Below are 27877 nucleotides of genomic sequence, written 5' to 3'. Positions count from 1 at the left end.
ACTCAGTACCGATCGGGGGTGATACAAGACGGGACGCAATTTGATACATTCCTCCCTTATTTTTACTTCCTCCAGATACTTAACGCTTACCCTCGCTTACTTTCTTGACTGAAGCCGCTAACATGAAGACGTCCTCGTTCTCTTTGAGGGTGATGCGGAGGGTAAGATCGATGTCTGCTTCTGGATGTTTGATTATTGTAAATAAACACCTCACAAAAGCGTCTTTGTACATACTTATATTATGATCATGGCTGATGGGAATTTGCATGCTTCTGTTGCTTTTCAAATCAGAGAAAGGTATGAAGGAAATGAGCTTGTGGGGGCCGCTGAGGTGAGGAGAGTGATTTGGTACTTCCGTGAAACTCCAAATTCATTGAAGAAACGCTTAGAGAGGCACCCAAACGAATTATAGAGTACTTACTCTATGCGTATACGGCACAAAATTTATGTATTCTGTTACTCAAATAGTGCTAATCAGGGGCGGACTGGACGAAAACATATTTGGGGCGAAATCTTGTAAAGTAATTTTAGAGGCAAATAATCGAATTCAGTGGAGAATTATCATTGTTATAGCAAATTCGTGACTATCTCCCCCTTCCATTACGATAGATTACCTGGAAGTTCGAGCTGAAAAAATTTAACGATTTTCCGTTCGGATTTATCAGGGCAACATATTAGGAATTTTTCTTTTAAGTAGTGAAAACCACGCAGCCACTTTGCAAATCCAACAAACTGTAGATTCGGAAACCTCGAATCGACAAAAAATTGCTTTTACACTAACGAATTTCTGGGAAAGCGTTAATTTGGTGTTTGACTGGCACCGGATCGGTGAGGCAGTGAGGATGCATTTGAGGACACCAAAAGCACGCTTAACAAAACCGACCAAAGGTGCGGACTCTGATATATCGTTATTAACGGAAAGTAGATTCTTTGCCAATAAATTTCTAAGAAAATACTTCTGTCAGTGGCATGTTCAAGTAATCAAATTGCAAGTTGCGTGGGAAGAAAACAGTGGCGCAGTAGGGAGGCACAAAAGTCCCACTTAGCAAAACTAATAGAAAGAGCAAGTTTTGAACAATTCTAATTAAGGAAAAAGAGCCTCTTCGTGTTGAACGAATTTCTGGGCAAATACTCATTTAAGTACTGTGTATATTTAGATATTGCTTTAGATTTTACTTCTCTCCTAAAAATTCCAGAGGTCATGCATTCAACGTCCAAATGCCAGGAACCCCATCCAGTTCGTCTCTGATAATAACAATTTTCGAATACTGCACGAATGTTTTATTTCAACAAATAAGGGTTGTTTGCTGCTGATTAATAACACAACCCTTCTGGGAAAAAACCATCCGCACCTCAAATAATAATTAGCCGAAGCCGCTTCACAAAACAATACATTTATTGCGTGTAATTTTAAATGTTGAGTGAATAAAGGTCAGAGAAGTTTTATAGAAATATGTAATTTAACATTGTGTTTCCAAAGCTCGCCATTGCCTTCAAGGCAGCGACTTTATATTAAGTTGGCCTAATGGATGCGGTTTCAGACATTCACCACAAAAAAAACCGAAGGTTTTGTCTCTGCCTGGCTTTTGTTCCAGTTTTAATCTTCCCATTCCGCAACTAGTAATTGCAGCCAGAATGGAAAAATCTATACAAAAGCCTGGCATGGAGTTCGAAGAATCCCTCTCTGGATGCAGCTCGCTCGAATTTCCAATATATCTAGCGATGCAGCGCGGAAATGATACAATCTCCTTGTCATTTCTCAGATTTAATCTCCAGACGTTCTTCTGCCAAATTACGTCTGCTTGCTATAAAATTTGTGTCAAAATCTGTGCAGATTTTCCCGCAAGATATACGCTTTTTTGGAGGACTTTTCGCCCAAAGAAATTTAACAAGCATTTACCTCGAATCCGCTATGATAAAACGCAACTGACATATATTTTAAGGCGTGCCAATGACATTTAGAATTGGATTTTTATTATTGGATTTGGAGGACCGGAAATGGCCATCGGAGCTCTCAATATCCGGGCATTTGTGCCATTTTGGGTGCTTTTGCGGCATATTTGTGACTTGGCTTCGACACGAGGAAATTCAATCATATTATCGTGCAACTACCTCACATAAGTTGCTGTAAAGACCCTCAAACAACCCTCACAACACTCGATCTTTCTCACGAAAGTAATTTAATTTGCTGATAAGAATCGGGGGCAATAAAAAGTTCACTTCTGCTGTTTCTGGTGGAAGGTTTTCAACGGAAAGATTGCTATCGCTGAGTTATAAGCCGCTTTTGCGAGGAAGCTGATTAACAAAATTAATAATCTTACTTTATGCTTAAGTTTTATGGGCAAAATAAATCATGAAAATCGCATTTCTTGGTGTTAAATACCGATTTTGAACTGGGGCGAACTTATAGAAAGCGTAAATTGATACAACACGAATTCGGCCCTTTCTCTCTCTGGTGACGCAAGTGTTAGTTGAAATGAAAGCGTTGAAATCGTGAATTCTTTCAATAGAGACTTCACCAGCTTATCGTTCAATATGCCCAATCGCGTACACCCAACAGTGATGTCTTTTAAAAGTTAAAGTTAAAGTGGTTAATAAAGTTTTTACGTACTTTTTCCCTATTTTCACATCAATCCCTGTTGTTTACGTCAATGCTCAGCTCCAGGATAGTCGCAGATTCTGGTTTCATTCATCGGGTGCTTCCGCCGACCCGAGCATAAGCGACCGTACGTTCGCCAGACTGTCAAACTCACAATAGAATTTTCAGCACGCGATTTTTCACCGTTTTCTACCCGAAACTCCGTCGAATTATACGCACTGTTTTACTCAAAAGTTAACGTTTCCACTAACGCACAGTATTAACAGTTTTTTCCAAAATTTCAGAGGAAACTTGCAATTTTCGTAAAGCACGAACTGAGCAGCAGGCAGATGCGAAGACGCCATTTCTGAAGCGTTACTATTTTGTTTCCAAAGCCTGTCTAATGACGTAAAACTGACAGCAGTGGCTATTTGCTGGAATAATTTAAATTATAATTAGCTGAACTTTATAACGACTCCCAGGAAACCAAAGAGATATTGCTACCCGATCTTGCAGGTCTAAAGGGTACATCGAGGCGACTATGGATTATTTATCTTTAAGATAGACAAGATCAAAACAATAATAAACGCATCGTTCACCATGAGGCCCGCTGCCGATTGGTCCGCACCTGCAGGTGATAAATCGTTTTACAGAGTTGGACTTCACTTTCGTTTTCGTCGCTTTTGTATGTGCCTACATACATGTTATTAATTTTTATTTATTGCTGTTTGCGATTTGTTGATACCCTCATATATTTCAACTTTTATTCATTAAATTATTCTAGCGATGGGCTCACGTATCCTCTCTCGTTATATACAGAGTGAGCCTAAATGCGGTCCTGTTCGATAGTTTTGCTGTTATTGTGTGGGTGCGCTTGTTGTGGTCGTGTCTGTGTTGACAAGAAATAGAGTTTAGGTGGCGCGATTTTTAGTGCTCACTGTTTCCTGGGATTTCGACGCTAAAAATTTGAAAAAGAAACATCATCCCCTTCTCGGAAAAACGTAGAAAAACGCGGAAGTCCGTCCACGGATCCGTCTCCATTGGAAACTGGGTTCTCAGTACCTTGTGCGATTTCGAATGGAATTTCACGGAAATCACAAGAACTTATTACCGATAATGGGACCCGATGTGAACATCATGAATTCCCATAAAATTCGGTGTAATCTGAATTAGCTTCACCGGAAGTTTTAAAGTTGTCGGTCTCAAACGGGTTTTCCTGAAGGCATTTGGAAAGTAAATTTCCGACAAAAATCGATAGACTCCTACGATATCGATGGTTAAATCGTAAAAAATAGGTACCTCCATTCAATTTGCTCTCTGCAATCACTTAATCTCGACACTCATTGCATAAAGTTTAAAACGACTTCCAGTTGAATGATGTTCTATGTAACTAGTGCTTAATACTTTCTGCGATCTCTATCATCTCCATTATCAAATTGACTCCAATTTACGTTTGCCGATAATTTGCCAACCCATTACCAGATAATTCACAGCTGCGGGCTTATTGAATCACCCCATCCGAAGCGAATTGCTATAATTCGAAACCTAATGGCCTCGTTTAAATTTCATTTACATCGACGCAACTTCCTACATGACCATTGGTATCTTCGATTATGTCTTGATCTAGGAGCAGATATTGGTCACTTAGCCCGAATTAGCCATCAGGAGAAACACTATTTTAATGTTGTTTCTTTGGGAATTTCATTGATTTTTGATGCGATTTGCTTGCTCGCAGACTTGTAAATTAGGAGTTGGAACATCAATGTCCCCTCAGCTAGTGTCAGGTGTGCGCTAACAAGCCCTGAAACCGTAACCGAAGTAAACAATGCAGTTTTTGTACACGTATGAACAACGCAATATGACGACAAAGCGATGAGGGCCGGGAGTTCTGGAACTCGAGCCACGATTCCCTTTCAGTTAACGAACTTATTTGTGGTTTTTTGGCCTTATTAAGGTCAAATGCCCTATAAAAGGGATGTAAATTGGTTCTGTCGCGCCTCCATCGGTCTACCTCAGTTGCTTTAGTTACTCAAGTTTCTCCTCACACTTTCCTGATAGAGACTTTCTTGGCTGTAGTTTCTAAATTATATGCCAAATCATCGCGGAAATTTTGCGTCAAGTAGCACCATCCACAGAATACGAAACTGGAAGAAAATAATGGAGCTGAGCAATGCAGTTTGGGAAATATGATGGGAGCTTGTCATATCAAATTAGCATTTGGTATAGGGGCGATGAGGGACAGGAGCTTTTTTAACCGGGTCCATTGTTCTCCGTGCCCGGTGCGCGTGTTCAGAGCTCTGTTAAGGACACGCACTTCACAAAGGGGATGCAAATTCGCTGTGAACCCCCAATTCGAAGAAGCATTAATGAAAATCCTTCACTTCCTCATTGAAAGATACGGGCTTCTAATCAGGCAGCGGAGTTTTAGAACTCGAACTATGTTTCGCTTTGCTCGAGCATGCATGTTTTTGCCTTTTTTGGGGACAACCGCCTTACAAGCGGTAAATATTTCTTTCTGCATACCCCTTAGTTCCAGTTTCCTATACGACCATTGATATCTCTCCAATTATGGAGTCTCGATCTTACAAACCCGAGGCATGTTCGTTACTTTCTCCATAAAACGTTATTTCTTCCAGAATTTTATGCTTTTCTGAGAATCTCTTTGACACTCAATTTCATACACGTCATGTGGGACGGAGCCCCAGGGCTGGAAAATCTAGATGTATGAGATTTAACCAGCTGCGGGACTGTTTTTACTGTGCTATTGTGTGATCGCGGAGAAGCAGTTTGATGGTCAACAATAGCCTGTTCAAGATTGTGCATGCTTTTTCGAGGCTTTTGAACGGCAAATGGTGATTTGAAGTTAAATATTAAGAAAACGCAGCGTGGGAGAAAGGACTGATGTCGCGAAACTCCTGGCTGGTTTTAATAGAATTTCTTCTCAATGTTGGCCCCGTAAATACGCCCATTTTCCAACCCCTACAATTGCCTCTAGGGGCTTCTTTTCCTTTTTTCTTCGGGCCAATACCAAATTCCTCCAACGTATCACAAAATTAATACCTCATCGGAATTCCCGCTGCCCGGCAAACGAAGTTAATGGAACTCCGAGGTTCGCTATTCTGGAGGTGCACACATAAATTACATTTCCAGCCTGGAAATTTAGACAGAGTGTGTATTATAAACTAAATCCGGTCTCCATTAGAACACACTTAAAGTTTCGTGTCTTGGAACTCGCATTGTTTACCGAGATGGCAGAGTTCTTTGTCGATTTGAATAATCAGGTGATTAATGGTGTTTGTCGCTAGTTGAATGCTTAATGGATTAGGTGTAGCTACTTGTTCGATTGAGATGGATGTTGCAGAAACAAATTGGTCTATTATATTACCAGTGTTTGATAGATTAGCAATATTGCTTAACTCGGGTAGGTTTGCGCTTAGGTAAACTTAACTCAATCGATCAGTATTCCCTTCCGTTCCTCCTTTAATGGCAAGTTTTCCCCAACAAAAAGTACGCCTCTGGAAATTGAATTTGCCACCCTCCTTGATTATCTATATACGTGACAAACTTACGCGATCCCTTCTCCTGTAACACGAAAATGACATGTCGGAATGTGAGCCCTGTTAAAAACCTTGAAAGCTTCTTGATGGGGATATTATTCCTTCCCTCTGGGGGACGTTTAAGGGAGCTACGCTAGGTGAAACCTGTGTGCGTTTGCCTATCGATTGGACCGTATGATTCGCTCAGGGGTTGGAAGGTGGCGCTAAATTTCCCACTTTCACCGCTTTTTTGGAAAAAAAACTCAAGATACACATAATTCAAGACTCAATGTATCAATACCGTGAATTCCCCCCCACTCGGAGAGCAAAAGCTCCTCAGGGTTTGCAGCCTCGAAACTCGCCCCCGTCACCGTTTTGCATGATTTCGGAAATTTCGCGGTTCACGTGCGCACCGTCTCGTACAGGTTGGGATCCTCTAAGGCCCCACTAGTCCAGTCTGGAAGTCCCTCCCTGGATGGCGAAACGCGCGGCCCCACTCCGAAATCGACGCTCATCCACTCATCCACGTGTTAAAACTTTGAAACTCGGCGTTCGTTTCGTTTTGTTGCTTCGACTTGGGTTTATGAGTAAGAGTTTTTGATATGAGTTTGGAGAAGTTTTAGAATATAGAGCGATAAATAAGGTTTCAGTTCAATTTCCTTCACCTGAGTAAAGGGAGTAATGTTTTTCACTCTTTCAAAGAAGTTGCTTGGCTGTGGACCCCAAGCTTCGGGTGCGATCTGCACGAGAATTTCCCCCAAATTAGGGCCAACTGTAGATCACCAAATGCCAGAAAAGTAATTGATTTAATTCATAAAGTGAAAAGAAATTATTTTTTAATTAAGCTTGATACATCGCATTAGCGCACAATATGAGAGCAACGCGGGACCGGAGTTTTCCACCTCGTTGTACTTCTCACTTTGCTCAGTGATATTATATACGAACTGTAGACCCTATTAGGGGCAATTGCCCTATAGGAGGGATAGGATTTTACTTTGCCATTAAAAAACTTTATAATTTGCCTTTTTGAAAAATTCGCTTGCTTGCAGCTTCAAAACCTGTTCTCAGATCATCACTAAAAACACCCCAACTAGTGTCCTGCACCACGCTCAATTACTAACAATATTATTCACTTGCACTTTATGAGATATTTTTTAATCAATGTTTGTTTACGTCTCATACGATTTGATGTATCAAACGGTATGAGAGCGATCGCGGCTAGAAGTTTTATAATTTTTTCTTTCTACTTATCTTTTTGATATTACTATATTATCTGCGAACTGCGGACCCTGTCAGGGACAATTGCCTTACGGAAAGGACGCGGATTTGCTCTGCAGCCCCATTTAAAAAACGTTAAAATATCCTTGCTTGCGGCTCCTAAATCAATCCTCGGATCATCACAGAAACACCACAACTAGCGCCCTGCACCATTACCAATTACTTATAGGATTATTAGCTTCCAGTTTACGAGATACATTTCAGTTGAACTGGGTCCATTTGGTGCCAGAGCGATCGCGGTTAGGAGTTTTATAACTTTCACAATATTTTTTTCACAATAAATTGGAGCGATTAAAGATAATTGTTTTGCAAAAGGCTTAAGAACCCGCTTGAAACTCTCCATTTAAGCAACCCATAAAATCATGTTTTGCGGCTTTTCCTGCGAAAAGTTTTAGATATTTAATCAAAGCTATTTTTGGAAATGCTTCTGCACCCAAAGGGTATTTAATTAAAAATATTACCAACCACAAAGTCAGATTGCGTGTGTCACTGTGGTTTATTTTCTTTCGGGGGCTCTACCACATAACCAAATTTTTTAGTCCTTGGCTACATTAAATGGGACTTTATATCAATACACAGAATGCGAGATTGATTACGTGGTAACCCCTCGTCGCTGTCGGCCTAATAATGTGACTGAGCCCTTTTATGTGACCTCCGGCCAACGAAATAGCCCCTATTCATGAAACGATAAACTCCCTTCCATAAATAACAATAAATTTAAATATAGTTGATTTGAGAAATCGAGTTCGTGTTATGATAAATAAGTGCAGATTATCCGGACTGAATATTTCAGGCTTTTAACGAACACTTTCCGAGAAGGATTTTCGTGTAGAGGAGACTTGTTTGCTTATAATAAGTTCCTAATCCAGCGAGGAGGGTTTAGCGAAGGGATGGAAAACAGGGGCAGTGAGTCAAACGTCTGAAAGTTGTGAATCTGAATATTCAAGGTAGTTTTTCATAGCTAGTTATTTGGTGAGAGGGCTCGTTGATGTAGGGCGTTCTTATAACGCAATTACATAATGAATGTTAATGTCGTCGTTTATTCAGAATATAAAACCTAAATAAATTAGTTAGCCGTAAAAGATTTTTTATAATATCGAACCGATGAGGGTCGAGAGTTTTGCAACTGCCCGTTAAAAAAAAATTCTAACGCCCTCTAGCGGTTTGATAACGATCGCTGGTTCGCCTAGCGGCATCTTTAGACAGATTATCTTCATTAGTTCATATAATCCTATTGAACACTTTTATGAAAAACTCAAAGTTTTAGACCAGCACAGGAGAGTTACGGGAAACTTTTATGGAATTTTCAGAATTTTTTTCAAGTTGCCACGAATTCCTGCTGATGGACGAAAACTGCATCAGAAGCCCCATTCCTCTATTTTAAATTCTCATGTAACGTATTTTTTTTTAATTTTCCGGCGGAGCTTTAACCGTGAAAGGGCAAAAGTGTTCAATTTTTATGCGAAGCCTTGAATTCTGAACAAATTCCATGTTGGTCTGGTTGGTCGACTTTTTGAATGGCAACTACGCGCATCTGTGCAAACTTACACTAAAGGAAAATAGGCACCATTTGCATCTCTTCCGATCGGTGAAACGTGCAACTCGATAGCTTTTACCGTTTGCGAGATGCCGTCGCCTAAAGACTAGTCGCGTCAGTGATAAGATTCGCCTCATTTTGGGGGGATTTTCGCATTTTTGCGCGTTTTCTATTGATTTCTAGGGAATAAATCTCTAGCTGGATTCAAGCGATAAAGCTCTCACAAACATAATTGTTCTAAAATAAAGCGAATTTAAATATTAAAATCGTCCCTGAATAATTCAATTATCCTGTTAGCCGCATTTACTCACGAAGCCCGTAAGGAAGAAAAGTATACAGCAGTTTTCGATTTTAATAACAGTAAAAGCCGAGTTACTGAGTGGGTGAAAACCGCGCTTATAGGCCTCGTTCCGAGTTTTGTCTTTGGAGGACCGAAAACGCAATAACGGAGCGCTTTAAAGTGCGGAAGCAACAACTTCAAAGTTCGAGCGATTTCTCGGTCGTTGGAGTTGAAAAGTCGATTATTTTTCCTGCAGGGTTGATAATTTCCCGGGAAAATATCCAGTTAAAGGTGATTTCCTTTAGAGAACTTTTATCGCCTTGAAAGTTCGCAGAGACGCAAACACGGCAATTATTTGTCCCTGGAAAGGCTGATTTTTTAACACCGGAATTATCCGATTATCTGGGGTTTTCTAGGGGAAACAGGATCGACCCAAAATAACGTTTACCTTCAACCGAAAAAATCCCCCTTTCAGGCACAAATTTCCGATCCTCATGACCGCCCTCAGACGAATGAGAGCAGGGAAGCATTTTCTGAGAGTTAGACCCTTAAGAGCTTTTCAACGAGAATCGGTTGCTGTGCTGAAATCACGTGAACTCTAATTAGGGCAGTTAAAACCGTAGGGCTTGAACATGTAGTCATTACGGCTCAGAAGGGCTTGTTTGCGTTACAGGTGAAGATTTAGGAACTTCAAAGCTTTTAAGGCAAGGAGATCTCGTTGTTTAATTTACGTTGAAACCTCTGTGCTCCGCGTGATATGGCCGGAGTGAAGGGGCTCGAGTGCCATTGGAAATAGCAGGAATTGCGCTATTTGTATGGAGCTTTTGACCTGAAGTTTTTTCTATTGGAAGCCTCGGAAACTGTCTTTTTGATGCGTAAACCCCTTCAGACTCAAATCTGCTCCGAATTCTAACGAGAATCGGCATTCAATGCAGCAAAATTGCGAACTTATTTACATTTTAATAGAGTCCTTTTCAGAATTTTATTATTTCGCCTAAAGCGACATTATTTTTTCTCCACTTAGGCAGTTTATTATGTTACTCCTGAAATACTGGTTGAGCATATAAATCCTCCCTGAAGGGAATTTTCCATCATAAATATGTAAAAGTATAAAAATCCGACGTTGGCTTGCATAAAGTCGAGTTTGACCCAAAAAGATATTCGCGTTGAAGCGATCTAAAAGCTGATTGTGTGCGAGCTTAATGGATAGCGCACGCACGGGCTTTCCCTGCTTTTCCCATTACAAATATACTGCGTGACATAGGAAAGAGAACACCCCGTAAAAATGGTTTCATTTTACGTACATCGTTGAGAAACGAAACAAATTCGATGATGAAAAAAAGTTGATAATATGCCCCTGGTGCACTCCTGGACACGTCTAGGCATCGATTCAATGAGTTGATCGATGTTCTCTTGGGAAATCTCATTCCAGACTATCTGTACGAAGTTACAGAGCGCTGCTACGATACCTCACACACAAGTTCGATGGAGGTTAGGTCTGGAGGTCGGCGAGGCCAAAGTAACAAATTGTTTTCGTATTGTTGGAAAAAATCCACAGTAACCCGAGCCACACGGAGTCGTGCATCGCCTTGTTGAAAAACTGGATTATGAAGTGTTCTGAGGTAGAGTGGAAAATGCCGTTCCAAGACTTCTTGGGTGTACCGGTGACCGTGCACCTCACAGCATTATCTCTACAGTCTGAGGCAGCTCATCGCCTTCTGATTCTTTCCCAACCGCCATGCATACCCAGGAAAAATCTGCATGAAAACTACAGTATCCCATTCCAGGTCCCATTGCACCAGTTCTGTGATTCTTCGACGCCTTCCGGGACCGCTCTTGCTCTGTGGCCGATCTTCTGGGAACCTCGTCCGACTACAACGCACAAGAACACCTTCTGGAAGCAAGCTACGACAGTAGTGATATTCTGGCCCCACAAAGTCGCTTTGCGCGTTGCGCCTTTTACTGTAAAAAAAGCTGAGGTTCGTAGGAAGGCATAAACGAATGGGGAAGCCATTTAAATCGAACCACTTCTACGGGGTGCCCCCTTCTCTGTGTCACGCGGTGTATCTAGCAAAGACTCTTACTTGTAATTGTCGCGAAATGAGCCTATGTAATTGAGAGAGTTGCGTCCGGTGAAAGCGCAGAATGGCGTTTGCGGCTGCGAGGATGATCCTGAAGGAAAAGGACAAGAGGAGGAAACCCTCCAAGGAGGAGTGCGTCCCCAGGACCAGGAGCAAGGTAACGCTGGAGAATCACTATGCATGCCGATGTTCCTCACTTAGTGTGGCAACTTGTACAAAGCAATAATTTTACTCAAATAAATCACTTAATTCAAAATTAATTCTTTTTCAGGCGCGCAGTGGAAGCGCGAGTAGCTATAGAAGTCTCAGCCAGGTAACTTACCTAGAGCAAAGAGTTTTTTACATTAGATGATTTCATTACGCTTAGATTTTCCATAGATTTAGATCATCTAGAGGTTCGCTATGATAGAGCATTGCACAAGTTTATCAATTGCTTTTTTAAGCCTCAAAAACCTCTAAACTTGTGTAATCGCGGTTTTGAAAATTATTGCTAGACAAGACACTTCGCTCGCTTTGCTTGCTCCATAGATGCATGCTCTGTACGTATATCTCGGAATTGATTTCGCCATAGAAACCGAAAATAATCGAATTCAAATCCTCTTATTGCAGACAATAAAACCCGACTCGGAGCTATTGCAGACCATTCTACTCGTTCGACTTATATAATACAGAATACTCAATGTGTTCGCTCTCGATAATTATTGTTCGATCCCATTTTATCGATCCTCTTAAAAGCTCGCAGCAATTAAATTTAATGGGTTTTAGCTGAGGCTCAACGTCGTCCGAATTGCTTTTTGAATTTTGTATGTTTAAGGCTATTATTGTACCAGTTTCCTATGCCATCTCCATTACCTAAATGCGTCTTTTCAAGAGAGTTTCGGACTGAACACCTCGATATTTCACCTATCGGGGTTGAAGCTTCCAACAAGGTTGAAGAAATTTATGGCTCCTATTCAGGCCTCGAATAAATCTCAGGCTCAAAAGCGAATTTCCAATAAAATAAATTCGAATATTCGTTGGTGACGGTAAATACTGAGCTACCATCTTGATACAAGGCAATGAGTCTAGTTTTACCTCAATGGCAGTTGTTTTCGAAAACGGCTCTATCTTTCCATTTTCCATTATACCATCACGCTTGTTCCGCGTTCCACGCTCCCCTTGAATATTCCAACTTCAGCAGAACTTCCGAATAAATAATAGGTTTTGCACTTGCGAAGCGGAATATCCAGCCAGCTTGCGCTCGAACGAGGTGTCGGGAGGAGTTAGTTTGTCCTAATGGAAGCAAATGGATATTTCAAATTTCGCCTGTTGCAAACTATATTCGTCATTGCGTCGGGGAATTTCGATTTCATTTCCTGCCCGCAGACATTGAATTAAATACATCCAAATTAGGGCGAATTTACCTCCCGCAACGTGGCCCGTCTCTGCGTAGCCAACGGAGCGGCCCTTTAGCATAGATATGTTAAGGTCCTGCGAATAACGAATTCCGGGGGAACTTTTGATGAAGGATGACACGGCCCCAGGTAAAATCCCTTAATAAGGTCAGTTCCGCTAGTTCGGCATTGATTTATTGCTCATCTTGCGCACTTCAAACTTAGGGCGTCTGCCGTGCAAATTGATCATAAATATTCCTTATTACCTCAGATCTCGCCGGCGTTTAAACGAATTAAAAACGCGTTAAACCGTTAAAAAACATTGATAAGACGCAATGCGATGGCTGGAAAAACCCGGCTTCTGCAAATCGATGCTAAACTCTACATGATTGCCAAAAGTAGCCGAGACATTTTCCCAAGGACATAACCAACGGCCCTTTTTATCGCCCGTATTCAGGTTACCGTGCTAATATGGGGGATCTTTCGATAGCTGCAGCGCAGAGTCAAATTTCGGATACGGGCCGATATCAAGAAAAAGTTTTTTTTTTGTTGTCATCAAGGAGCAAATTGTAATTAAAAGAAAATAAAAATCAGCTGGTGGTGTCGCACATAAAAATCAAGACTCCATTAGAAGCTTTCGAATGACATTTAGAGCGGCAAATTGAAATCTCAGCAAAGCGGGGATTTACCCATCGCAGATATGGAAATAAACCTTCGAACTTTCGTACCGTGATCCAAATTGAAATTGTAAGGTAAAGGACGGATTTAACAAGGCATATGTAATATGCATGAACCCGCAAGGTATACCGTAGGGGCTTCGCTGTCAAATTGCTGGAAGTTCGAAGAGATTATGATCCTTAAATAAGTACCCTTAAAAGGCGAATCAAACACAAAGTGAGAGAAAAGGTCATGAAATATTCACGTGACATTTTCAGTAATTATTAATGGCAATTTAGCCAATTTCAATGAAAGTTCATGGTAAATGTTGCATTTGCCACATCAAGAAACGCGCAACGTTCCAGTATTTGTTGGTAGATGGCGCCATGTAAGTATTGACCTAATTAAAATAGGATCATGTAGTGCAACCTGTGAAACATGCATTCACCTTTTTATCATGAAACCGTTAAGGTAAATTATAATTCACTTTTCTCGGTTTTTCTCTATTTTTTATTGATTTCTGTCGAACGCCGATCAATTCGAATGGTTGAAAATCAGCCGATAAAGATCAGTATGTGCTAGGTTACCATTACCGAAAAGGCCTGTTGTGTACTAACCTGGAACTTGTATACGCCATTATGTCACGAAACCATTAAAGTTAATGATAATTAGCTTTTATTGAGCCTCCGTTGCGAGATGGAATTAAAATTCAGTTTTGTTAACAGCCACGCCTCGACGTGGTGTACGACAAAGTAACAAAATCCACAATTTTATTCAAAACCATTACAAATAAGTACACAACAACATGTCTTATATTTCACATACAAAAAAATAGTACAAAAACACCGTCCAAATTAATCACCAGTCATCATTTCCATAAATTCTGAAACGACCACCGTTAGACTCCAGTTACAGCTGCAAATTCATAAAAAAAACCTCACCTTCAAAGTCTACGGTCCCCGAAGAATCAGTATCAATCTCAGCGATCATCTCGTTCAATTGATCGCTGGTCAATTGATCATCTAAAGCCGCCAAAATCTCTCTTAAACTCGAAGTGGGTATGTAGCCATTACCTATAGAGGAGTCTTAATGAATTACTAACGTTCCTTAAGTTTTTAATGATTGGCTGAAATCACGCGACGGTGGCAATTTATCAAAAGCTGCCCCAAGGTGATGATGGAGTTGAAAGTTCCTCGAAGATATCGAAAATAAGGCATTTTTCTAGGTCAAGTATACATATGTGATAAATCATACAGCTGCCTGGAATTTGCCAGGTTCCCGATGAAAAATGAAAAATGGTCTCGTAATTCGAAATCGAGATTAGTTGCTGCTTTACGCCTGCTTACCTACCTTCTTTGTCGTAAAGCCTAAAGGCCTCTTTAAGCTCCTTTTGAAGAGCCTCTTCGTCCTCGCTCTCCAGGAAGTGAGAGGCCACGCGACAAAAAGCCTCAAAATCCATTCTGCCCGTTCCTGAAACGCAAATTAAATCTAACAGTCTATTTAAATTCGAAACAAAGTCATTATCCGGCCCTCAAAGATGTTGGCGTTCCTGCTAATGAGCACATTTAATAATCCAGATATTTTTCGTTGCTCTGGCATCATTCCAGACATAAATTTCGAGAAATAATTGGATCGGTCCGAAGAGCGGCGTTACCGTTTATTAGAGCGTTATTAAGCAAAGAGCCGAAAAATTAAAAAATTAAGTTTTAATTGTTTTTTGAAGAGCTGTTTACGCGGGATTATAAAAGTTTGCTTGACGAAAGAGTTTGAAGGGCCACGTCTGGACTTGATTGGGGCGACAAGTGAATGGCAGTGCAAAAACTGGACATTTTTACCTTTAAAATCCTCATTTCCTACCACTGTGCCAATGTTATAAAGTAATATTCGCCGCCACCTACTTAGGCTCGTGCAACCGTCACTGTTTATTCTACGAGCGAGAAAAGGAAGACGAAAGATATATCTTCTTCCTTTACGAGACGTTGACGTTGATTTCGGGTGACAGGTCGAAATTAATATTGGTGGAAATTCGAGTTTAATGGGACAAAATTAGAAATTATTTAATGTTTTTATTTGATTTTTTGTCTGGGGCTTATTGATTTTTCTGCACTGTTACGGTAAAATTGACGATTTTCCTTGTTGAATCACAGTCGCTTCGGATTACTTCTGCTAAGACTTCCTCTAATTGCCAGAGACGAGAAACTTTCTTGTGGCAGCTCAGGTTAGACCGAGCCGATGTTTTGTGGAATATGTGAAAATAATCCAGCAAAATTCCTTAAAAATGGACACAGTCTTCAATCAATTGTATAAGAGAAGAAGAGCGAAGAAGGGAAACTCGCGGGAAAAATCAAATCTAAAACAATCAGAAATCTTCGGGAAGTTGGGGGGCGGCGCGAGCGCCGTGCCAGATTTGGAAATTTGAAAGTTGCGAAGTTTGACGCGCTTCGCAACTGCAAAATGCGCGTTTATCTTCGGAATATTTCCAGTAATTTCCATTTAAAGATGAAGCTATTTTCATGCAGAGATACCCTATGGCACTTCATAAGGCCCCTTCCTTCCAATATAAACGTTCAAAGGGTAATTTTCGCCTGCCTGTCACGTCTGTTAGAGCCCAGAGGCGATTCACATAGCTCTATGTTATTTTTGACGTGACGACATTACCTCATTTATCTCTGTCAGTCGTTCCAGATGTAGGTGAAGTATTTACAGATCAAATAAATAATACATTTGCAGGACACGCTCTCAATTACCTTTCGATTACTGCTACTTGTTCATTGTTTTTGTGGGCCTACACGCGATTTTCCCGAAAATATCTGGCACAGCTTTTAACGTGTTTCTCGCATATTTCATTTGAGCAATACCATCAATTATTTCTAGTGGGTCCCGAAACCCAGCAGTCTGGAAAAATTTTATTTTAGGGATGGTAATCCCGTTTCCCATTGATTTAAACAGCCATTCAAGGACGTATTTATCAACATTTATCAACCTGTAGCGGAATTTAGGCTTGGGCCGAATATTCTCGGATTTTCGTCGAGAATGCTCGCAATAAATTTCAATAAAACTTCGGCACATCCTTCAATCATCTTCTGGAAATTGATAAATGTGCGGACTTTTGAGGAACTATTATGCTTTCGCGAGGAATTTCGGCTTAGTCACTCGATGACTTTCCAAAGTATCCATGAATCCGAAGACGTGCGTGTTCTCCCTTCTGGGGCCGTCGATAGACGATCAGGTTAAATCGCAGTTAAAACAAATGTCAATGCGGCGGTACACGTGGTCTCCAGTCATCTCGGTGCACGCGCACGTTGACGGTCCCCTTTCCAATCGCCTGAATGTCCCATCGAAGCCCTCAAATCCACCGAGAGGTCTCCGGGAAGGAGAGTCTCCACGGGGCCCTTCTCACAGGCGCCTTTAGGGAGGCGTTGAAGTCTCGACAACTTCGTCGTGAAATTAATGGGAATACCGAACTAACCCGGACTCAGTTGAGAACTCACCTTCTGGGTCTTCGTCTGAGAGCATCTGCTCCAGCTCCTTCTCGTCGTAGGAGTGCCCCAAGGTGGACAAAATGGTCCTGACCTTCTCCTTCTCGATGGTGCCCCTCTTGGCCGTATCGAACATGGAAAACGCCCTTTTGAGCACTATGAAACATCGTTTATATCAACTTTATTTCGCTTATTACGTGTATTGTAACACTAAAGCGTTTATGGAATGGCATAAAAGTTTTACGCGCCTCTGGTTTATGGACGCACTTTGCTGCCTGGCAAAGTAAAAATTTTACGGGTTTTAAGGATTAATTCGGAAATGGGAGGAAGGAACAGTGGTGAGGAGCGTCCGTGGATAAAATTAGCCAAGATTTCTATGAGGGACGCCCATGCAAAATTAAATACTTAGGGTTTTTCTCATTGCGAAGGCGTTTGTTTAATTCAGTGAATTAAATATTTGAATTCTTCTGGCCGGATTTTATTTTTAATCCAGTTCCATCGCGGCTACTCACACTGCATTTGTTGGTCCTCAGCTTCCGCCTGAAAAAAAAAATCACGAAAACCAAATTAGTGATGGATCAAAAGGGAGGCACGGGAACAGGCCGAAAAACGAGTGAAATTATTTTATTATCGAAACTAGCTGGAAAATTTCTCGGTCATTTGCAAATGATCCGGTAATAAATTTAAATGTTTCAGGGTCTCCTCACGTAGGTGCCAACTCGAATTAAAAGCTGATTATTAAAAGCGATTTGTCAGGAAGTTTAAAAGTGAATCCGCGCTTTCAAACGCTGGTAATTCCCGGAATTTGATTATTGATTTTTTAGTTAAAAACGTATTTTTTTGATTTATTTATAGTCCAATCCAGGAGCTTGTTTGGTGTCGATTGAAAAAAACAAGGCAGTCCATCAGCCATTGGGGTGTAAAGCGTAAACATATTCGTTTAGTAAATGGCTTGATTGATGGTTATTAAAATTCCTGGCAAGGTGCGATTTGCTTACAAATGCAACAATAAGAAATTGCAGGAAAATTCGACGTTTCGGAAATGGAGAAGCCGCGAACGCAGTCGATTTTTAATGAAAAAACTGAAGAGATGGAGCGGGGAACTTGGGCAAGTGCGCAAAAACGCTACGGGAAATACAAATTTGCTCATAGAGAACGGAAGAAAAAATCAGTGGCGCACGGCAGCCTTAATGCCAGCGAAGTGGCTGAGGGACGTATGAATATTAGGAAAATTTCCCACTCACGACAAACATAAAAACATAGCCACACCGTTCCCCTTAGGCGGGCGCACATAAGAGAACTGAGAACGACTTTTGTGCCGTAATTTCATTCTCTCCGGAAAACTTAAAGTTTCTCTGTCGAAAATTTGCAGAACTAAAACGCAGGCAAAACCGAGCTACAATAGTTTCAATCTACACAGCTCTGGTTATAAATAAATTTCAGTTCGGCTAAACCTAATTAAGAGTGTTAAAAGGCCACAATTAATCGGACCAAATTGATATATGGAACGGTGCTATAGAAACCAAAATTGATTATGATTTTACTGCAGAAACAGCTTTCCTGTACCTCTAATTTCACATAAGAAAAGCAGCTTTTGCAATAAGTCTTTACGAGACGTTCGCATTTTTTGCGAAGAGTTGCTGTTCAAATCCAGAAAAAAAAACGGTCCAGAAAATTCGACCTTCCTCCTAGCTACCGTAAATTGTTCAGACCATGATGTCATGGTCACAGTCTGCTCAGCTTATGGAATCACCATGGGCGTCCAGAAAATGACCAAAATTCCTCTTTCCTTTTCAAAGGGGCCGCTCTTTCCTCCAGGACGCCCATGGCCTCATTCCATTTTCCCGAGGTTATATACCACCCACATCACAAACACTGAACTCACAAAACCACCACCCAACACTAACCATTTCAATGTGTCCTCTGCCTCTTCTTTGACCACTTCAGCGTCAAGTGCGGCAAGAACTCCACGCCGGCTAAAATGGGGCCCACCGGCCAACACTCAGTATATAAGTAGCACCACCCGCTATTTTAATTTTAGCCAATGCGAGTCGCAATCGGTTATACGGTGTGGTGATGGCATTCCAAAAATGCTCGCTTTTCGGGTTTCTGTTGGCGATTGATGTCTTCCTCCTTTAACGATTCTTTTGTTACGGCAGAGTGGGTCAGAATGGGATTTTTCTACACCAACCAGTCATCTTGGGGGGCTTTTCGATTATGTGGAAAATGTTTTCGGTGATGAGAGCAGTGTGGGAGGTGGATTGCGGCTTAGAGTCTTTGATGTTGAGCAAAAATTCGTGTAGGATTGTATATGACAGCTAATGGGTCATAAGTTTGTCGGCTTAAGTTTAATTCTTTGCTTCGTTGTAAGGGATCCACGCCCATACTTTCTGTACCAAATTTTATTTAAAGATAAAGAGTTTGATAGTAGCCCAATCTGGTTCTAAGAAGGGAAGATGCGAGGCCATGTCCTTCACCAATGTATCAAGAATTGTGGTGCGTGGTGGTTTGAAGAAACGTTTGTAAATATAATGATACTTTCTTAAATTGGCCATGTTCATGTTTTCTACACCAAATCTTTACTAAAAGATGAGCAATGTGATAGTACCCAAATGTGGATATCTCCACAAGGGAAGGTACGGAAAGGTTTCCTTCACCATTCAATCAAGAATCTTGTGTAAAAGTTAATTTACAATGAGGAAAAATCATTAGCACAATGAAACCTTTTAAGAAATGCTCCACATGTTACATGAAATTGGCATACTCTCTTCCAATTTCACTCATTTCTCCATTTAATTGGACGAAATCCAATCACGCCACAATCAAAATAAACGACTCATCGCCCCATATACAAAAACCAGTCAGAGAAATGTTATATTGAGTATTCTGAAAAATGATATCTCATATAATCAACTGTAGCCGAGGTGATTTATGCCAAGAATGAAGTTTAAGGTCCTGTCTCCAGGCGCCAGCCTTTTGGCTAAAAATATTAATGGCGGCATGAAGGCTTTTAAAATGAAAAACCACTCGAATTTATCCAGGTTTTCTGGAATCCGGGCCATTTGGGACGTGGACTGTCGCAATAATTAAAATTGCAGGTTCGGCGCTGGAAAGTTTATTGTTCTTGCGAAATTTGAGTCACTGTAAACGAACAATAAAATGTGTTTATCGTGGGTTGTAAACATTTTTTGAGTAAATAGACAAGTTAATTGGGGATTCTAATGTTCTTTCCCACCACATGGAAGTAATACCAATCTTTATATGAGTTTGATGGTTAAGACGATTGATTTTTGGCGATATTGTTCTACGGAAACTTCTGCGATGATGAAGACATCTTTAGGATAAATGCTTGGTATATATATGTATGATTCACCAACATATCGAGAAATTTAAGTACTACATTTAAGAATAATTTTCTTTACATCAGTAAAGTGCTTTGTCAAATTAATTTTCATATTACCTAATTGGCCTCGTTGCCGATTACTTTTGCCTTAGTGGGGATACCTTCAAGAAAACTAAATGATGTTTGCACTTCAAACAACATTGACCGTGAAACCAACAAGGGGAAATGGCAACATCGCAACCGTCTTTTATCATGCTGGCATCTCTTTTCTGCCAGTGTTTATATAGCCCTTACGTCATTTTGACATCACTTGTAATTCCTTCAGGAGGCAGGCCATGTTACCAAACTCTTTAAAAAATCTTGAAAAGGTATTATTTGTTAGCTTTTGATGGGCAAGTAATCAAAAACTGTCTTTATGTTCTAGTTCATCAATTCATCATTTCATTAATTAATGCATAACCAAAATTGATACAAAACTGCCTCAGAATGACCTTTACAGGAATTTTCTAGCAGGAATTCCAGCTCTTTGGTTGCTTCTTTTTTTTAGCTGAATTTCACTTATACTCATCATGATGTGACATTTTGGTCCTTTTCTGGGTCGGGAAGCATACTTGCCATTTGCTTCACTTAAACTTCACCCAAAACACATCTAATAAACAAGCAGACGTTCGTCCATTCGAGATTATCAGAGCCTTTTCTCTAATTCTAGGCCCGTAATAAGCCGGCAGATGGAAGCGGCCACGTGACACAGCAGCGTCCCCGCACCCCCACTCACGGAGCAAAGGGGGGTCCCAAGACGCCCTGTAAGTCTTCCCAGAAACAGGTGAACGCGCAGCAAAAGGGCCAGCCCATCAAGCAAGCTCCAGCCAAAATTGAGGCTGCTGGCAAGAAGAATAAGAAAAGCAAGAAAGGGAAGCACCATCAGCACGATTTGATCGTCACCATTGATCTAGTAAGTGATCTTGAATGTGGTTTACTCGTAACATTTTAAAGTCAAACGCGACTTTAAAAGGTCAATTGTTCGCGATTCGAGTTGCGCTTTCTACTTTCCGGATAGCTGCTCGGAAATTTCCTTTCAAGCGCTCTCGGCCAATCGAAAACTTTTTGTCGAGCGATGGGGCGGGCGTAGGCTTCAATCACAAATTTGGCAATACTGACAGTACCCAAATAAGTTTGATTTCCCGATTCTTGATCCAGAACTCAAGATGCAATTACGATCGAACAAAATCTAATCTCTAACATTATATATCAGTTATCGCTCGATTTGGAATCGACCGATAACTAATATATAATAACGAAAACTCCATAAGTTATTTTCATCAAAAAGCTTTCGGACCCTCTTCCTGCGCGTCTCAATTTTGATGTGAGAATGTAGCAAAGTTTGTTTTTTTTTTCGGGACTTCAACTTCGTAGGTCCTGGACAGCAAGAATTTTACAACGGCAACTTGGACTGACGAGTGGTACCTCGAGTTGGCATATTCTCTCCCGGTTCAATTCATGTGGTTTCATGAGGATAAAATAGGCTATTTGGGGTACCAAATTTACTATCATTCACCAGCCGATAACGGCCTGTTATTATGAAGCAAAAAGACGACGAACCTTTTTTTTGGGAGTCCTTCTTGCCAGCTCAAAGAGCAGGTATTCCTTTTCTTGTATAAATAATCCTTTTGGCGTCACTTTGACGGAAGACTGTAAAAAAGCGCCCTCTTCAAGACTTCGCCTCTGCAACTTTTCAGCAGCAGCACGAGGTGTCCTCGTACTAATTTTTTTCAAAGAAAACAAGAGCGTAACAATTGTCCATTTTTTTTAAGTTTAGGGAGATACAATAAATCTTATTTTTAGGAATAACTTAAATGAACGTTCGAGGCAATTTAAAACAAATATGAGAAATTTCATGTTCGCTTTCCTTGAAAATGCGCACGTAATTCCAACACAATATCATCAACAACTTATAGATTAAGTAAACACGGCAATATCTTGAAAACATAAGCATTTCTCGTAAATAATCTGGACATTGGCACGGATTTTGTTGTGAGACAACCACTGTATGAAGGTGAAACTCGAAATGCAGTGAATAATATATTATTTTTTTCGCTGGAATAATGCTTAGAGAGAAAAACACACTTTACCCTGGACTGGTTTGGATCGCGCGTGTAGGGGGACACCAGCCGGCTAATTTTGGCAAATAAAACAACTCTCTGATGTCCTGTGTGCCAAAGTTAAATAAATAAATAATGAACTAAAATTAGGCAACAGTTAACTTAATTATTGCGCCTCCTACCTTTACAGCTATTGTACTCTCGATTTTGTGCCGTTTCAGTGATCTGCGTTGATGAGCCCATAGGGAGCATCAATAAGCAATAATTAAAGCAGTTTACCATTAATTTATTTACAGCTTTGCCGCCTAAAAAACTTATAAATAGCTCTTGTCTCAAGCTAAGTCCGGGGTTCATATTCACGTTGTCAATTCTCGGATCGTATCGTTAGAATGACAAATAACAACAGTCACAGGTACGATAAAGAGTATTCGCGACTGAAACGATTAACTAGTGAGCTTGAAATCCAACAAACCAGTGTAAGTCTCCCTTCTGTTCGAAACCAACAACCCTCGTAGTAACCCGAACTAACCGATTTTCACCCGTAACAAATTTGTCTTCTTTTAGACCGAATATGGCCTTTCCGAAGATCAAGTCGCGGAGTTCAAGGAGGCGTTTATGCTCTTCGACAAGGACGAGGATGGGACCATCACCATGGCGGAGCTGGGCGTGGTCATGAGATCTCTGGGGCAGCGACCAACAGGTAAAATTGTTTCTCCCATTGAACCAGTTTTCAGCTATAGCGCCCCTCAAAAGTAAATTTGAGTAGGTTGTTAATCAAAAACACGTCAACCAGTTTATGAATTCTGCGCACTTTAGAGGAGTCATCCTGTATATTTTGTTGGGAGCGAAAAGTCGTGACTTCACGAAGCAATTTTTTAGACGATAAAACTCTTTGTTTATACGGAACACCCTGTAAATTATCTGATATTTTGAATTTCCTATTCATTAAGATAAATTTACCTGCAGACGTTCTTTTATTTATCTCACTCAGTTTTCGAATAACATTAGGTGCAATACGAGAACTGGTCCAGCAGTTTTTAAAAGTCCTATCTACTCGCGTTTTTTTCATGGGACACCTCATAATTACGGAATAATTTGAGCTTGCCAATCACAACGAAAAATTCCTTAACTGTCCTCTACTTATCTCCGCCCGTTTTCGAGTAATTTGGGCGAGTAATTGGGGGGGGGGGGGGATGTGATCGATATCGACGTATTCCATATCGATTTTTTTTTATCTAGATCACCCAGTATATTATGCATTTTTTATCAAATGTGTGACTTTTTGAGGCTAATCTATATATAGAAGATAATTCAAGCAGTTTCTATTTTTTTTCGGTGCGTACATCACTGCTTTCACGAGCTCCATTGGCTGAAGCATATTCAACCAGATCATCCCGCATTTCGTTCATAAGTTATTTCAGATTAATTCGGTTATTTTATCTTTTGTTTGATACCCCTTTTACACCATTACTTCCCTTCAGTTAACCCCTTTGAATCGAAACTATCGATCACTTAAAAAGCAAATAACATAACAGATGATTTTTAAAAGCCCTCCGAGAGCACTCTGGCTAAAGGGCAAAACTCGATTTTAAGCTGATTATCAATCGGACAGGACGGGCGCTAAAAGTTTTATTTTTGCGAACCTCCACGTGTTCCACAAACACACTGACTTAATCGAAAATTTAAAAACTTTCCCAGATTTACACAGGAAAACGCAATTTCCATCATTTATCCCTGGGAAACCTATTAATTCACATAATATAAATCCTTAGAGGCCTTACAGCCATAACGTCCCAGATGAAGGACAGAAATTTAATTAAGCATTTTTAAGGCTCAAAGAGATAACTTTCTCATATAAATCCCTAATAACTCTCAAAAGTTTAATGCTCTTTCATCGTCCCTTTAATCAGTTATTGCCCTTTTATAGAAACTGAACTGCGAGATATGGTAAATGAAGTGGACCAGGATGGAAACGGTACTATAGAATTCAACGAATTCCTGCAGATGATGTCCAAGAAAATGAAAGACGCTGACGGGGAAGAAGAGCTCAAAGAGGCTTTTAGGTAGGTTTAACCAGACATTTTTTGAGGACAATGAAAGAGCAAAATTCCCCCAAAAGGGTGTTTGATAAGAACAACGACGGCCTGATATCCAACATAGAGCTACGCCATGTGATGACGAGTCTAGGAGAAAGGTTGTCGGAAGAGGAGGTAGATGACATGATCAAAGAGGCTGATTTGGACGGGGATGGGCAAGTGAATTATGAAGGTTTGTCTGAAGTTATTCAATGCGATTTTGAGCAATTTAAGGTTCTTTGCAGAGTTTGTGAGTATTTTGACCTCTAAAAACTAGTAAGAGAGACTGCCCCAGATAAAATGGTCCAAGAAGCAAACATTCGACTGCTAAAAATACACACGTATGGCTCTAGTACTTTTTCCTATAAATAAATTTCGCCCTCCGTTTACTGAAGGGCGATAGCAAAGAATTGAATTGTGCATAGTTTTTACGCCAAAAGTGTTGGTCTTCCTTTTGAAAATCGGACATTTTCACCACACTTTTTCATATTCACGCATTTCTTAGTGCTGCACCTCTATTACTATTATAGGAATAATTTCCCTTTTTATAATATCAATTAATTACATTTGACGCACTGCACTGGCCTCCTAAAAACTTCATAACGTAGCCCTTAATTACTCTTGTTGTAATTTAGGTATTTATATCCGACCCAGTACCGGCCTTATGGGGGACGAGGTTGGGCGACGCCTTAGGGCGGCCGACCAGGAAAGGCGGGCGTCTTTCCTGATCGGCAGTTGTTCTTGGGGGTAGGCGGGCTGTTGTAAACAATTTCGCCTAGGCCGCCAGACTTTCTAAGGCCCGCCCCGATCCGACCTTAAATAGGTTGGAAACAAGGTTGATTTATGAGGACTCCCTGTATATATTTTTGCGGAAATATACAGAGGTTTCGTTAATATTTGTGATTTCGGGCTTCTTAGAGTCTACAAAAATACATGGAAATATAGGTACTGTTAAAATAAATGTGGTTTTATCTTTGCTCCGAGGCTAGAGGAAGTGGGAATGGTACCTAGCGTAACTAAATCTCATGGGTTTTTTTTCTGCATTTTCTCCTCATTTTCTCAGCTTTGCGTGACACCCTCATCATCAAACTGAATTTTAATCAAAACCAAAGACAGTATCGGCTTAACAAGGGGGGCGAGGGTAGTCCAAGTTGGATGAAGACCTAGGGCGCTCGTTTTTCTTAGGGGGTATTTAAAAAATTTGCCCAAAGTGCCTGAATCGTTAAAGCCGGTCCGGGCCAAACACCACTACAAATTGACCTTACCCTTCAGACAGATTACTCATTACACCGTCATCGTCGACCTGTCAAAACTTACCTTTGAACCCTAGGAACAAACTCTCCCTCTAATTTGAGGCACAAGCCCGTCTCACGCCGATCTTTTACTTTCTTGACCCCATTCCAAGCGTAGCACCCTCCAAGGACGCCTTCCAGTTACGTCGTCCTTGTTGACCTGTCGAAATTTACCTGTAAGCTGCAAGAATAAGAAACTGCTTTTGTAATTTAAGCTCTAAGCACATCTTATCCCGGCCATTCACTTTCATGGCCTCATTCTGAGTGTGATATTTCCCATCGAGGTCTTTTCACTCACGGCTTTCTCGTCAATCTACCGAAATTCATCTGGAAAACCCGATTGAGAACAAAACGCGGCGAAAACAACCGAACCGAGAACTAAACTTGACAGCTGTTAAAAATATTACCACCAGCGTCATCTCCCATGTGGTGCCATCTAACGAAAGATGTGCGACTTTTTAAAGACGTCACAGAGGTGCCGAGATCATTGAGGGTCACCAGTCCCCCCCCGCGTTAAACTTTACGGTTTCAGAGATTCTGACCGTGCATAAGGGTTGACAGAAGGTACGCCCCCATGGAGATGGGAACGAACATTGGAAAATTGGGTACAGCCAGCTCAATAGTCTGGAGGTTGCCCACAGTTTTTCAGACATGATTTTACTTATTTTATGCCTCTTTAAGTGAAAAATCTCCTTAGAGTTGTCAGAAAATATGCCGTTGCGTTTTCGTGTTACGCAGGAATTATTTAGGAAAAATAGCCAGTGCTATACGTATCTACAGAGTGTTAGCTTCTAGAATGCCACCACGAAAGGGCTTAGGAATTACTTCCAGTTCTATTTAGGCTTCACTTCTACCACTTATTTTTAATACTACTCTTATTTATCCGTTTTTTTTGTGACGCAATCGAGCATAGATTTCATTCAGTGGAGAATCAAAACCCCTTCTTCGTTCAATAAATGATTACACCAGGTACCTACCTACACATATATCTCTACAGGGTGTCTTATTTGGACGTTTTCCTTTACTTTGAAGATCTTTATTAATTTGACTTTTAGCGCAAAATCTCGACAGCCAAATACAATATAGCAGCTCCACTTATGGCACATTAAAACCCTCAAAAAATGACAAGTTTTTTCCCATTTCACCGATTTTGCGAATCTCGCCGTTTCGGAGATAGCGATAGAGGACCTCCTGAATTAGACACCCTGTACACTGGGTGTGTCTCAGATTTTCGTTTGCAATATCTCTCAAGACTTAGGAGATTCAGCGAAATAATCACAGAAATTGGCAGAAGACGACAGGGGATGAAGATGTTTGTAAATACTCAGATTCTGTAATTCTATGCGTGTTTACACCGAAAAGGGGAATATTTGGTGCATCCTGTGTCCTCAGGTTAACCAAAAACGTTTTTACTTTATGTTCCTAGTAGATTTTCCGGAGTTTCTAATAGTTTCCGAGATATTCGCTGCCATACAGGGTAATCTGAGACACCCTGTATATATCTCGATATGTGGCTAATTATAACTGAAATAATACAATGGAGCCTCAACAACTGCACAATTTCTCAATAAAAGAGATCTGCAGGAATTCTACTCCATTTCATTGTGAACTTGTCTGGATAAAAATTATCTATAATCGTTTAGATTGTTGTAGAGGTATTTACTGACCGTTGATATTCAGACGAAAGACAATATTTGTATGTGTACTAAAATTGCTATTGTAACAGTGAAACTGAGGGATTTTTTCAAGCGTTGAGTGAAATTAAAAAAGACGACCCCGATCGGGAATCGAACCTGAACCAGACCTGTGTTAAGCCAATACTTCATCTTAAATGCGAGTGGCAGACGTAGGTTCGATTCCCGATAGGATCAACTTTTTTTAATATAACGAATTTATAGTTATTTATTTTGATTTGTTATGTGGAGCGACGTTCTTTCTCTTCCCCAACCTGTAAAATTTTTTAATGGAGATTTAAGGTTTTTTTCCGGAAAATTCCTGGACTGCGCAACAGCACGAGGCAGACCTGTAATTGAAATATTTACTTTGTTCATACATCCAAGCTTTTGAGGTGTTGGACTAAAGCAAACTCCTTTTTGCCCGGTCTCAGCTAAAATGTCGATCAAACTGCTTGCTGCTCCAGTCCAGAAGTTTGAACAGGCCATATTGTACTCCATGTCAAAGCTAGAATAATAACGAGGAATTCTATATCACTAGAGAATAAGGCAAATGTATTTCATATTAATGGAGAAATAAACCAAGGTATTTATGA

General features: G+C 40.5%; 2 protein-coding genes across 7 annotated transcripts; one reads left to right on the top strand and one right to left on the bottom strand.

Moving 5' to 3' along the window:
• Positions 1-19: 19 nt before the first annotated feature.
• LOC136340451 (calmodulin-like) lies at positions 20-27877 on the top strand. 6 transcript variants are annotated; one of them, XM_066284584.1, is made up of 8 exons: positions 6559-6701; positions 10997-11447; positions 11562-11603; positions 20852-21094; positions 22806-22941; positions 24169-24304; positions 24361-24509; positions 24562-27877. In XM_066284584.1, exons 2-8 carry the CDS (start codon positions 11355-11357, stop codon positions 24591-24593), a joined length of 831 nt encoding a protein of 276 aa, XP_066140681.1. In that variant the 5' UTR covers positions 6559-6701; positions 10997-11354; the 3' UTR covers positions 24594-27877. The 6 variants fall into 6 exon arrangements, with proteins under 6 accessions (XP_066140683.1, XP_066140684.1, XP_066140681.1 ...); XM_066284589.1 differs by lacking the exon at positions 6559-6701 and adding an exon at positions 22584-22717 and having other exon boundaries at positions 10301-11447; positions 20852-21098; XM_066284586.1 differs by lacking the exons at positions 6559-6701; positions 10997-11447 and adding an exon at positions 20-161.
• Positions 14074-18965, bottom strand: LOC136340453 (troponin C-like). Its single transcript, XM_066284590.1, has 6 exons — positions 18707-18965; positions 17312-17339; positions 16812-16955; positions 14671-14790; positions 14262-14393; positions 14074-14203 (listed from the first exon to the last, which is right to left on the bottom strand). Exons 1-6 carry the CDS (start codon positions 18707-18709, stop codon positions 14175-14177), a joined length of 456 nt encoding a protein of 151 aa, XP_066140687.1. The 5' UTR covers positions 18710-18965; the 3' UTR covers positions 14074-14174.

Source organism: Euwallacea fornicatus, chromosome 7 (assembly GCF_040115645.1).
Source record: "Euwallacea fornicatus isolate EFF26 chromosome 7, ASM4011564v1, whole genome shotgun sequence".
NCBI classification, from domain to species: domain Eukaryota; kingdom Metazoa; phylum Arthropoda; class Insecta; order Coleoptera; family Curculionidae; genus Euwallacea; species Euwallacea fornicatus.
The sequence above is the reverse complement of the archived record's forward strand: the minus strand, read 5'-3'. Positions and strand labels throughout refer to the sequence as shown.

What these genes read in the sequence shown, in the direction of transcription:
- LOC136340451 (XM_066284589.1), top strand. Translation starts at nt 11,355, where the DNA reads ATGGCGTTTGCGGCTGCGAGGATGATCCTGAAGGAAAAGGACAAGAGG. An exon ending in TCCCCAGGACCAGGAGCAAG is followed by an intron (nt 11,448 to 11,561) that starts GTAACGCTGGAG and finishes ATTCTTTTTCAG; the next exon opens with GCGCGCAGTGGAAGCGCGAG. An exon ending in CGTCACCATTGATCTAGTAA is followed by an intron (nt 21,099 to 22,583) that starts GTGATCTTGAAT and finishes TCTCAAGCTAAG; the next exon opens with TCCGGGGTTCATATTCACGT.
- LOC136340453 (XM_066284590.1), bottom strand. An exon ending in TGAGGACCAACAAATGCAGT is followed by an intron (nt 16,956 to 17,311) that starts GTGAGTAGCCGC and finishes GATGTTTCATAG; the next exon opens with TGCTCAAAAGGGCGTTTTCC. An exon ending in TAGGCTTTACGACAAAGAAG is followed by an intron (nt 14,394 to 14,670) that starts GTAGGTAAGCAG and finishes ACTCCTCTATAG; the next exon opens with GTAATGGCTACATACCCACT.